Source organism: Macrotis lagotis, chromosome 7 (assembly GCF_037893015.1).
Source record: "Macrotis lagotis isolate mMagLag1 chromosome 7, bilby.v1.9.chrom.fasta, whole genome shotgun sequence".
Lineage (NCBI taxonomy): Eukaryota > Metazoa > Chordata > Mammalia > Peramelemorphia > Peramelidae > Macrotis > Macrotis lagotis.
In genome coordinates, this window is record NC_133664.1 from 190,368,185 (window position 1) to 190,380,499 (window position 12,315).

Sequence of the window (12,315 nt, forward strand, 5' to 3'; positions counted from 1 at the left end):
GCAGGTCCCATTTTTCTCTCAGATTTCTAAAGCATTTCTAACAGCATCACCCCAAGATTTGAACTCTTTGAAGAAGGACAATTTAGTGAATCTGTTCTTCCTTCATGTGGTTTCTCACAGACTCTTCCAGAATTGTTCAGTCACCTTTTGGTTGAGACTCTTCCAAGAGGGAAAGCATATTTTAGGGTTCTGGATTTACAATTTACTTCCATTGATCTTTTCATATTTAAATAATTTATAATGGTAATGGGGAAGAAAATACATATTTTCCCCATAATGTGGCTTTAGTTCCTTTATTTCACCAGCTCTCAGGTTGGGGGAAGCTTGTAGGTGATTTTCTTTTCTTTCCAGAGGCACACTATTCAGAAACTCTACTTTTTCTCTCTAGAAGTTAAACTTTTGAATGTGAGGTTACTCTTGAGGCAGTCTTTAAAACTGGTACTGTGGGGCAGCTAGGTGGCATAGTGGATAAAGCACCGGCCTTGGAGTCAGGAGTACCTGGGTTCAAATCTGGTCTCAGACACTTAATAATTACCTAACTGTGTGGCCTTGGGCAAACCACGTAACCCTGTTTGTCTTACAAAAAAAACTGGTACTGTTTAAGTAAAATCCTTTCTCTGGCTGAAAGTCTAGATTCTAGACTCTCATTATTTAGGAAATAATAAAAACCTTTGTCTATAAAGAAGGCTAAGGAACGATGTCTATGAATTTTTCTCTGTGGTCACATGAACCCATGTTCCTTCCTTGTGCTCCTATATGATACTCTAGCACTGATTGTTGAGGAAACTTACTTTCAGGAACTCTTCTCTGGCCTGAGTGTATGAAAAAGTTGTCATCAAAGAATACCCAACAACCATGTGCTTCTACTTCAAGATATTCTTATAAGGGAGAAATCTTTTTCTTTTTTCTCCTTTCCCTTCCCACCTTACCCTTTGGGAAAAAAAGGGGAGGGGCAAGGTAAAAGGTGAAAATAAACTCTCCCCTTCTCCCACAGAAAGGGTTATGTTACCGCACTTTATAGGCTAATGAATTTGGTGGTTTCTCCCAAAAGAATAAATACTACCAAGGGTCCAAGCCAATCAAATGATATTAAAGCCATTTCTAGAGAATAAAATTTAAACAGTAGTTGTCTTTTGTCTTCTTTATGAAGTATCAAATGAACTACTCTAAGGAGAACACTCTAAAGAGAACGAAGTATAGAAAATTAATGGTTTCAGACAAAGGTTCACCATCCTAATCAGAGAACTCATCATATCTCCATACTTATGTTTGCAATAATTTGAGGGTGGGGAGGAAGTTCTATCTAAAGAGAACAGTTAAAGGTTGGCCACAGGAAATGACATATTAGCAGAGCTTTGAAGGAATCTATGGTTTGTCAGTGGTAGAAATGAGGACAGTGTATTCTAAGCATGGGAAAGCCTTAAAGGCATAGAGTTGGGAGATGGAATACTGAGTTTGGAGACCAGAGAGTGGACCATTTGACTTTAATATGATGTTCATGAAAAGGTATGATATGTAATAATTCTGAAATATAGACTATAGTCAGAATGTATAGAACTTTAAATGTCAAATTGAGGAATTTTAATTTTATCTTAAAGGCAAAAGGAAGTCATTGAAAGCAGGACACTGATAAACTCAAACTTTAGAAGAATTTTAGTAATTATTTTGGCATCTATTTTGAATGAGGCTGTATAAACAGAGGTGAGAGTCATCCACATAGAAAAAAAAAGTGAATTTGCAGGAGCTAATAAGATCATCAAGAAAATAGGTGCATACATATACATATATGTGTGTGTTTGTGTGTGGATATGTATATGTAGTATAAAAAAAGATGAGGACTTAATACTGGTTGAGCTAACCTACATTTAGAGAGTGGGGAAATGGATTATTAATATTCCTCACCCTGCCACCCCTGACTTTTGGCTGTGAAAAGTAGGAAAAAGAAATATAGAAGTATAGTTTGAGGAAGTGGAAAGGTCAAGCATAATTTTTTTAAGGATAGATAAGCCACTTTCAGTAATTTAATATGACAATCATTAAATTATGCATGATGATATTTATTTCAGTTGCTATAATAATCAAGAAATAGACCTTCTACACAATTCCTACACAACCACAAAGAAAGAAGAGAACCCACCATTACAAACTCTGAAAACTTGGTCTTCTAAGGCACACTTCACAATGGAAATTTCAGATGTGAATAAGTTAGGTGTCTTTAGAAATTGTTCAATTTTTAGAGACTTTTCACCTGGGAAAAAAATTAGTGCAGTTTCCAAGAACACCTAAGTAAACAGGGCATGACTACTACATAGGTCCTGGAAGAATCTGATTTAAAGTAAAATGTTTGAGTTTTATGTCACAAACCACTAATTGCTCTCTTCAATACAATAAATAAGTTTTTCACATTTAACTTACAAAAGAGATGTTTAGTTGATTTAAAAAACCTAACAGAAAATAAGTCACTACATATTACATAAGTTTCCAAAAGAGAATGATTTTTAGTTTGAGGATGTGATGAATAGGGACACAAGTTGTTATGATATCCTGCGAGAAGCAGCCATAGAGGTGTGCTGAAAACCAACTTACATAGAGAAAGGGACATATACATTTAACAAATGAAGTATGTGATACTAATATACAATAAAGCCCTTATGGGCTCATACTGCTTTAGATTTTTAAGTAAATACTTAGAACCAGCAAGGACCAACAACAAACTTTAAAAAGTTAACTAAGGCAGGGAAGTTATTTTTTTTAGAGCTAAAATGACTAAAGGCAGCTTGATAATTTTATTCATTTTCTTTTTAACCAACATCTTCTTTTCAGATAATTGAGCACTCAAAGAGACTGCTTCCAAGAGTATATCAGGGTTTAATTCCTTCAATTGCTAGTTTCATTCCTGTTCAGAATCAAAACACCTCTTAGCTTTTTTTTTTTTACAATTTTCTGCTTTTAAAATAGCATGACAAGATAGTAAGATCTTAATATTCTCCTTTGTTCTTGAGTTTCACCTACAAAGGCATACAGGTCTTCTTCAAATATTTTAATTAAAAACTGCCAGTTATGTATATCTTTCTACAAAAAAAGTATATAATGAATGCAAATAAACATCTACATACAGGAATCATTATACATAAACATTTTCACAAAAGAAAACAAAAACAGCGATACTTATGTAATCATTAAGAATGTTGATAATTGAAATAGGAAAGTTCATCAGAATTACAATAGCAATATTGCATCCTAATATGGGAAATAATTCAGAGGTTCTCTCCTTAATATCCCAATTGTATTCCTCTTGCCATATGTATTGGATCCCACATTGGTTGGAGAGAAAATTGCTCCGATTTTGTTGTTGGATCGAACTAGGAAGTCAGCCAGGCGCTGTGTCACACATGTGGCTGTATTACATTTCCTTTTTTCCAGATGATGGCTAAAAATATAAAACAAAGGTTAAAAGTTAGAATAAGGGAATCAGAGCTTCTGTGTTCGACTTTTAGAGTAGTCATTAACTGGTTAACTATGGAAATACCATAAATGTAGATGAAAAGTGAAAGAAAATTATTCAAATAATTAATAATTTTTCTATTTCTAAATTATTTTAATTTTCACTTTAAATAATTATTAGCATGTCATCTTGTAGGCCAAAACTTTTGGTGAGGGTATTGTAAAAATATAACCATTGATATTCCCCATATTTATGAATCAAGAACACATTTCCCAACACTTTCTGTATATGTCCATTAAGAATGGAATTTTTTTTTAAGGAGTGACTTTGATTTACATTCTTCAAACACCTTTTCATTTAATCCTTATTTATAGTTCAAGATAGTCTATAAAATAAATATGAAATGTCAAATTAAAGTACAACATGGAATATCAAGTTTGTTACCTCACTTTTGGAAATTTCTCTGAGATATTTGAATGTAAGTCACTCCTGTAAAATCTCTAACACTTCTAAATCTTATAAAATCAGATTTTGCCTGTTCAGGAACTCTTATGTTGTAATTTGAAGTTATAATAATGTTTGTCTTTCATTTTTGAAGAAGACCATGACATCAGGGAGGTGATACCATAACAATCATGTGAATTGGAGTTGTATTACTGTTAGTATAAATATGTGAACATTGCTATCATTCTGCTACCTACTTGACTCTTGAAGAAAAACATTATAGAGTATGCTTTTAATGGTTTTAATGATAAGACTAGATTAAATGTTATCTCTAAAAGATTTTTATATCAGTTATATTAATATTCACCAGAATGTCTCAAGTAACCTAGAAAATCTATAAAATAATATAATTTAGGCAGACAATGCCAGTTATTAGAGATTGTTTAACTTTAAACTGAACATTTGTTTATATTTGACTTAACATTTCTATCATAGCTTTTTAAGAATTCTAACCTGCTTTTACAAATGCTACTGGAATAGATTCAGAGGTTTAAAAAGTATCACCCCCCCCCTCAAAAAACAACAACAGCATAAACTTGATTTTTTTGTAGGTCAATCACCAGAGTCATTAACAAGACAAAAATGGAAATGTTTTTGACTTCACTCACTCTTTGAAATAAAATAGAGTTGAAATATATACTGTTTTATGCTTATGGGCTGTCAAGGGAAATGTAGGCCAGATAAAGCTTTTATTTTAGAAATGGTATTTTTGTGTCAGTTGTCTTTTTATTCCTTTTTATATGAAGTGCTAGAATTGGATTCAGTAAGAACTGGGTTCAAATTCTGACTCAGACTTTTATTGACTATTCAAATCCCTTAAGCTCTTTGTGACTCAGGCAATTCTCTTAAGATTTATCTATTGAGTCACAGATGGATAGCAATCTGTACTGATGGATGGAACTTCACCAACTGACACTGGGAACTCTCACTGATCAAAGAATGCATAGTTGTTTTGCATATTTTCTTATTACTATAAGTCACAAATCTTTTGTAGAGATAGCTGAAAGGTTTCTATAATATCTATAGGTTTAAATGTTAAATAAAGTTTTTTGGTCATCTTGGTCCTGGGAACTGATTTAAAAATTTGTTTTCTCAGGAGACCAGCTAGGTGGTATAGGAGATAGAGTACCAATCATGGAGTCAGGAGGAACAATCTTTTATCTATTTTTCTATCTAACTATCTATCTCATATTAAACAGGATAATTTGATAGGGTTTATGGTAAGGATAATAGTTGAAATTCAGATGATATGGTTTGGAAAAGGCCAGAAAGTGATGTTTGGGTGCGGTTCTGGACAATAAAGACAAAGTTCAACAAACAGAACCCAGTCTTCAAGGGACAAAGTCTAAAGTTCTGGTGAGAGGAGGAAGTTCCATCTATACTTGGCTATCATCTGCCTCTGGAATGCTGAACTCTGATATATATAAACTTTTATTTAATCTTGCAGAAAACAGATCTCTACCTTATTTCCAGGACATTTCCAAACCATGCTTCCATATGTATTCCTCAAGTTTTTTAATTGTTCTCCTTTTTATAATGTCTCTCCCAGTTAGCATGTACATTCTTTTAGGCTAGAAATAATTTTAATTAACTGAATTTGTATTTCCAGCATTTGTAGTACAGTGGCTGATATATAGTAAGTATTTAAAAATGCTTTAGCATTCATTCATTCATCCATCCATTGACCAATTTAAAGTATATAATTCAGACTCTACCTCCAAATTGCTTAATTTATTTTCCAGTACTGGTCAAATTGGGAGTCTAATTTCTACTTCATTTTTCTAGTATAGATATAGCTATAGTATAGTTTATAAGATTAAAAGTCTGTTTCTGAGGACTGTCCTTATAAAATAGCTGTAAATTTTGAGACCACTAAGACATTCCCTTCTGGTAGAAACAAGCTTATATTTAATCTTGAGGACTGGGAGTAAGAACAATTTGTTCTAAATACTTTGAACAGGCAATTTTAAAAGCTTCTGAGGTAGTTGTAGATTCAATGACTATTACAAAATTTCAAAAGGAGATAAGCTCTTGGATAAACTTGGCAAAGATCTGGAAAAGGAAAAGGAAATAATTTTGTAAGTACAATGTCTAAGAGAAATTGACCAAGTGAGAAAATGGATAAAGAAGTCAGTGCTTAAAAAATTTCTAGTTTTGTTTAGGATTATCAGCTTGTGAATCAGTCATCAAGATTTTATTAAGTACCTATTATTTGCCAGATATAAGGCTAGATAAAAGATAAAAATGAAACAATTCCTGCCCCTAAGGAGTTAATATTACATTAAGGAAGAAGGTATGTAAGCTGTTGATTTTCAATTTGTCAAAATTAAACCCATATTTAACTAAAGATGACATTAACCTTAAGAAGAAACAATACTTTTTTTTAGCATTGGTCTCTTGATAGTAGAACCATCTTGCCTGTGAATTCATTTCAGCTGAGCATATAAATCCAGTTTCAGTAAGGTGAACAAATAATTCCCTATTATGACATGAAGAGGGCCAAGAAAATCTTACTAGAATTCATTTCACCACCATTTTTAATATCCTAGGTTATGCACCAGCTAACCCTTTCTATTTGTCTACCTGGCTACCCACTAATGATGAACTATCACTGGGACACATGAAATAGAGTTCTAAGATTTAAGTGAAATGAGAGGAAAAAATACTTTTGTATATTGTAATCTGAAATATTTATGGACATCTAACTGTAAAGATCTCTAAAACTTCTTTATCCCAAAGACTGAATTCATGTTCTTTGCTGTAGTACTCTTTCTATATTCAATTTGTCCGATCCATGGGTAAGTGCAATTAAGATATTATTTCATGTGCTGAGGTCAGTAACCTAGAAGATGAACAAAAGTGTTCTCAGAAGACTCATGAACTACTTTGCCACCCCCAAAGTGACAAAGTTTTAATTGAACCAACTGCATGTTGTTGGACGATTGAAATAAAACTGGGGGAAATACATACTGAATCATAAAATATCAGGACTGGAAAGATTTTAGAAATCCTCTAGTGTAGGTCCTCATTATATAGATAAGGACTGTGAAACAAGAGGTTAAGTTAATCGATCAAAGTGATACTATTAAGTAGCAGAGTTGGGACTTGAAATCAAGCCTTTTGTTTCTTAACTTGATATAAAATATAGATTGAGCAAACACAGTGCAAGTCTTGTCTTACATGTCTCTAGTAAAATTGATTTTTATATTCTTATAGATATACAATGAAAATGACCTAAAATGTAAACTTTAATGATTGAAAAATTCAAAAATGAAAACGATTGACTTTTCAAATGAAGGCTGATGAATTGCTATTGAATTTGATTTTTAAAGTCAATTGATACTTATATTGTTTGTCTAGGCTTTAAATAATATCTTGTTGCACAATGAAAAAAATTTAATATGATTAAACCCTTGTTTTTTAACCAAATGGAGCAATGTGGGTTCAACTATCTTAGTTAAAAGCAAAAAATCTAGAATAAAAAAACACAGCAAAAACCTAAATACTAGGTGACTTTTAAAGTCAAGAGATTGTGAAACTAGTACCTGAATTATTTGAGAACAATTTTTAGTGAACTAGGTAACTACCCCATCTTCAAGTGAGAGCTATATAATAACAGGCCAAGCTTTGTAAAGACATATTTCATAAATGTGCTCGGTAAATGTCTACTGTATAATGAAATAAATGATTCAAGATATAGACAAAAATACCAGGTAATAATGCTAATTTTCCTGTCATCATGCCATTGTGTTGCCAGGAACTTCATGTCACTTTTAGTTATTTTTATCTGTGAAAAAAAAGTAATTGAAAACTAGTCATAGTTCTGAGAGCACCCTGAAAACTAGGTAAGTTACAGTATGATAAGTGAATATGTCAGCTCATTCTGCTTGATACGGCACATAAATGATGAAGAAATGTTTATACATATCAGAAAAAAGGAAGTGCTAGTTCTATAATTCTATATTGCAAGTGCTATATTCTCAAATCGCTGAATTCCTTGCAAAAGTAAATTTGATTATCCCTATTTTGTAAGGTGTGATTAAGTTCAGCTCTTTAGATCTGTGTAAAGGCAGAGTTGATATAAATTCAAACAAATATTCTTTATTATTTTATGGCATCCTGACTCCAGTGTATCTGTGGTATAAAGTGAGAATTATGTTTGCAGATAATTGAAAAACCTTCTTTGAAAAAAAATTAGTAGCTGTCATTTGGACTTGAAGTTTAGTCTTGAAAATAATATTTCAGTAGTAACACATCTTTAAAATTGTGTGTTATGTTATGGAATAATGGGAGAATGTGTCATTTAAAGTTAGTTCTTAACTATATAGTACTCTAGTCAACTCTTTAAGATTCTGCATGGCAGAGATAGTGCCAAACTGCTTTTGGTAAAGGGAATTTCTTCACTGGGGTATTCCTTTATCAGTGAAATCACTGATCTAGCTCCTATTTTAAGGAGTGTTGATATGAATTTTAAGTATTTAAAAAGTAATAATATTGATTAATTTTTGATAAAAATGAAATCATCTCCCCCTTCCCCAACATAACTCATCTGGTGCAATTTTTTTTTTCAAATTTAACATCTTAAAAAAGTAACTTGTTTCTTAGATATTCTATACATTTTACTTTCCAAGAATAGATTATATTTTGCAGTAACCCAATTTTCTTCATCGGAATTTAGCACATTAAACATCTGGCACAAAATATGTGTAATTTTTAACTATTTTCCAGCTCAAAATTTCTCCATCTCAAGTCTTTGCTTTTTTGAATCAATAACAAAAGAGAAGCTAAAGAAATACCTTTTAATTTTTCCTGTTTCTTGTTCAGGCACTGTCCCACTAAGTTCCAAATGTGTATTTCTTGACAAAATTGGCAATATCCATTCCTTTTTGTCAGAAGTTCCATCCGAGAGATCACCAGCCACTGACATTAGTCTTTAAAGAACACAGAATACAAAGTGCAGTTGAACAGCTTTTGGTCTATTCTTAGACAAGATTTATCATTGAGAATGCAATGGTAGTATTATATAATGGATTTTTCAAGCTTTAAAAAACAGCACCAGAAAGTTACCAACCTATCAATAGGTGTAGCCTCCAGATAGCTTAAAGTAACACAGAGTACAATAAGGACAACTGGCAGCTTTAGATTGCACATTGCTTCTTCCTATATTTTCTGGAAAGAATGATTTAGAAAAGAAATTAAATATTCCTTGTAGCTCTGACCCCAGTGACATCCCAAATTACACACAGTCTTTGAAAAAAATCTATAAAACTTTGTAGTTAAAGAGGACCCCAGCCTCTTCAATTCATGTTCTTTCTGCAAAAATGAATTTTATTTCTTATGTCTCCTCTTCGTCCAAAATATCTTTGAGCATTTGAAGTTATGGTTCATTTTCCTTTTAGTTTTTCTATAAACAAATGACAAGAAGTACCATCCCATCTATCCAACTACCCCAAACAAATACATGCTTAAATATAAGAAATAGGAAACTCTTTACCTTTTACCTCTTACAGGACTGAAGATATCAGAAAAGCTCTGAGTTTTTGCTGACAAGAAAGGTTCACGAAATTCCAAGCTTGCATCCACTTCTGGAGTAATCCCCCCACCCCTTTGCTAGTTTGCAATCCTGCTTTTATATACTCTTCACACCTTTCTCAGCTCTGACATCAGGCAGCACAGAGAGACTTTGTCATTAATTTCCATCCCTATAGATAGAATGTGCCTCATAGAGAGCAGAGGAAGATGGGTGATTATTACATTAGCACATCAGTAAATATTAACATAGCAGATACAGGGTGTTTTGTACAGGTAATGTTGTGTCATACACATCAAAACTTTTCATTTAACATCTGGGTAAAACAGTCAAATGGCTTCTTGTAGGAATTTTTAAGGATTTAATGGGGTATCATGTCATTATCAAGGAAATGATTAATTAGTGAAATATTAATACAAATAACTTAAGCCCAACTTCATTGTTCAGCAGCATTCTGCCTAAAGATAAAAGTGAAGTACCAGACAGAGAAGTGATAAATCATGAAAAATTAAGGAAAATCAAAATACCAAGTTTCTTGGGGAAGAGACTAAGACAAAAGTGAACAACTGTTAAAATATAAATAAAAAAAGCAAAATATTTTCTCTGTAAATAACTATAAAAGTCATTTATGGTGACTTTTCCTAATGGTTATTTGCAATTTTATATATATATATATATATATATATATATATATATATATATATGCATAAGAAAGGTATATGTTTTAAAAAGTCAAAATATTTTCAGTTGCCTCCTAAAGGCAGATAGTAGAAACCATTCTTACTTAAATTTATTTTTGAGAGTAATATTTCTCCTTAAATTTGCAACTGCTGAATCATGTAACTTGTATATTTTAAAAGAAATGTTATTTTTATTTTTGTGTTAGAAAATTATTAATAGTTTAAAAATATGTTTTAAGTTTTATAAAATGTGGGCATATTTTCCACAAGACTGTTAAGATAACAGTATATTTGCTTTCCCTAAACCACAGACATTCTAAACTCCCCCCCCCCCCAAAAAAGGAATTTAGGCCAAATATGGAGTAATTGGGCCAACTATAGAGTAATTATAATTGAATCCTTAAGATTAAAAAAAATTAATATCAGTCAACTTGAATGCTTAGAGCCTTCACTCAGTATCCACATATTTAGCCCACTCACTATAATGGGCAAAGCAAATATAGATTAACTCTCATGCTTCCATTTGTAGTAATTCCACATGGCAGTAACATGTTCTGAATCTCCTTTCCTAAGTCTCTGCCCCCCCACCATTCCTTTTTACAATGAAATCAAAGACTAGTCCCTGCCTATTGCTTTTCAGTCAATCCTTAAATGCACACACAATTAGTTGTATACATATAATTCTGTGTATATAATATATAGATATATAAACAAGCACATAATATTAATATTATATATATGTATATATATATAAACATTTAATTATACATACATATAAGTGTGGAATACTTTATGGTGTGGTTGCTGAATAGAAGCTTTAAGCATTTATACACATGCATACATCATTTATATACCAGTATACATGTTATTTTTTTTGCTTTCCTATCCATTATAGTATTCATGTCTCTCTCCTCCCCATATTTTATTGATTCAACCCCTTTACCTTCGAAATTATTATTGTTAGGCTCCTGTTTTCCAATCTCTGCCTAAATGTTAGGAATTTTATTAATGGGGAGTTTGGAGAGCTCATGACTATGCTCATAACTTTTCTCCTAAGATAAGTTTCCTAAAGCTGAAGAGGAAGAAACAAGTAGACCTCTGGGATGCATTTTTCCTCTGTAAGATTATACACAGGTTTGATGGACATTATTTATTAGTAGTAAATCTTTATCATTTGGCTTTTAGAATAACCTATTCCAAACCTTCCTTTCTTCTATAGTGTGGTAGCAACCAGATTTTATGTGATTATGATTATAATCACGAATCTAGATAGTCTACCTTACTATGGGACTTCCTTAATCAGGGTCAAGATATTAGTTAAATTGTTACTTCTGATGTTTTTTGAGTTTTCATGGTCTTCATCTGTAGGGGTTTCCAACATGAAACTATTGCTTTTCGCTGTCTCTCTGTCTCTCTCTGTTTCCATCTGTCTCCCTGTCTCTCTCTATCTCTCTCTGTCTCTGTCTTTCTCTGTCTTTCTCTGTCTCTCTCTGTCTTTCTCTGTCTCTCTGTCTTTCTCTTGGCATAAATAATCCCTGACTCCTTGGAAGTCATCCCCTTTTGTGGCACTGTGAGAATTTTTAATATTTACCTAGGCAGTTCTTGTTTAGATGAAAGAATTTTATAGTTTCTCTATAACTTTTTGTCATAATTCAATCTGATATCTTCTTAGATTGTTACTGAAATAAAAGCAGGATAGTTTGGTTTTTGCATTAACTACCTACTTGTCATGTCTCCTTTCTCTGAATTTTTAAAGTTTTCAAAGACTTTTCTTTTTTGTTTTGATGTTTAATTGGGGATTTTTAATTTTTCCCTTTTTAGTTTTTTTAGGTGCTTGTCCAATTCATTGATAACAGCAAAAGACCTCTCAACTAGCCAGATCACATCAATTATACCACAAAAGATGCATGCTTTAGACAATACAATTATGAGAATCTTGAAGGATTGATTCATAATTTATCTTAAGGAAGAGAAGATAAAAATGTGAGGTCAAAATTAAAACTTCATTGATACCAAAAAAGGGGTAGTAGAAAACCAAGAAAATATCAAATACCTTTGAGAATCATTTAACTATATACTTATTTTCACTTCTATGTCAAATTCTTCTATTATCTATCTATCTATCTATCTATCTATCTATCTATCTATCTATCTAC

General features: G+C 32.1%; 1 protein-coding gene across 1 annotated transcript; it reads right to left on the reverse strand.

The window, feature by feature from the left end:
* Positions 1-2,025: 2,025 nt before the first annotated feature.
* Positions 2,026-9,659, reverse strand: IAPP (islet amyloid polypeptide). The gene is made up of 4 exons (XM_074195173.1): positions 9,444-9,659; positions 9,021-9,118; positions 8,746-8,880; positions 2,026-3,430 (listed from the first exon to the last, which is right to left on the reverse strand). The coding sequence occupies exons 2-4, from the start codon at positions 9,098-9,100 to the stop codon at positions 3,241-3,243; spliced, it is 405 nt and encodes a 134-aa protein (XP_074051274.1). The 5' UTR covers positions 9,101-9,118; positions 9,444-9,659; the 3' UTR covers positions 2,026-3,240.
* Between the last annotated feature and the right edge of the window lie 2,656 nt (positions 9,660-12,315).

Excerpts from the sequence above, each read along its gene's own strand:
- IAPP (XM_074195173.1), bottom strand. The coding sequence starts at position 9,100 with ATGTGCAATCTAAAGCTGCCAGTTGTCCTTATTGTACTCTGTGTTACT. Across the intron at positions 8,881-9,020 it reads GAGGCTACACCTATTGATAG|ACTAATGTCAGTGGCTGGTG; the intron begins GTTGGTAACTTT and ends TGTTCTTTAAAG. Across the intron at positions 3,431-8,745 it reads GAAACAGGAAAAATTAAAAG|CCATCATCTGGAAAAAAGGA; the intron begins GTATTTCTTTAG and ends TTATATTTTTAG.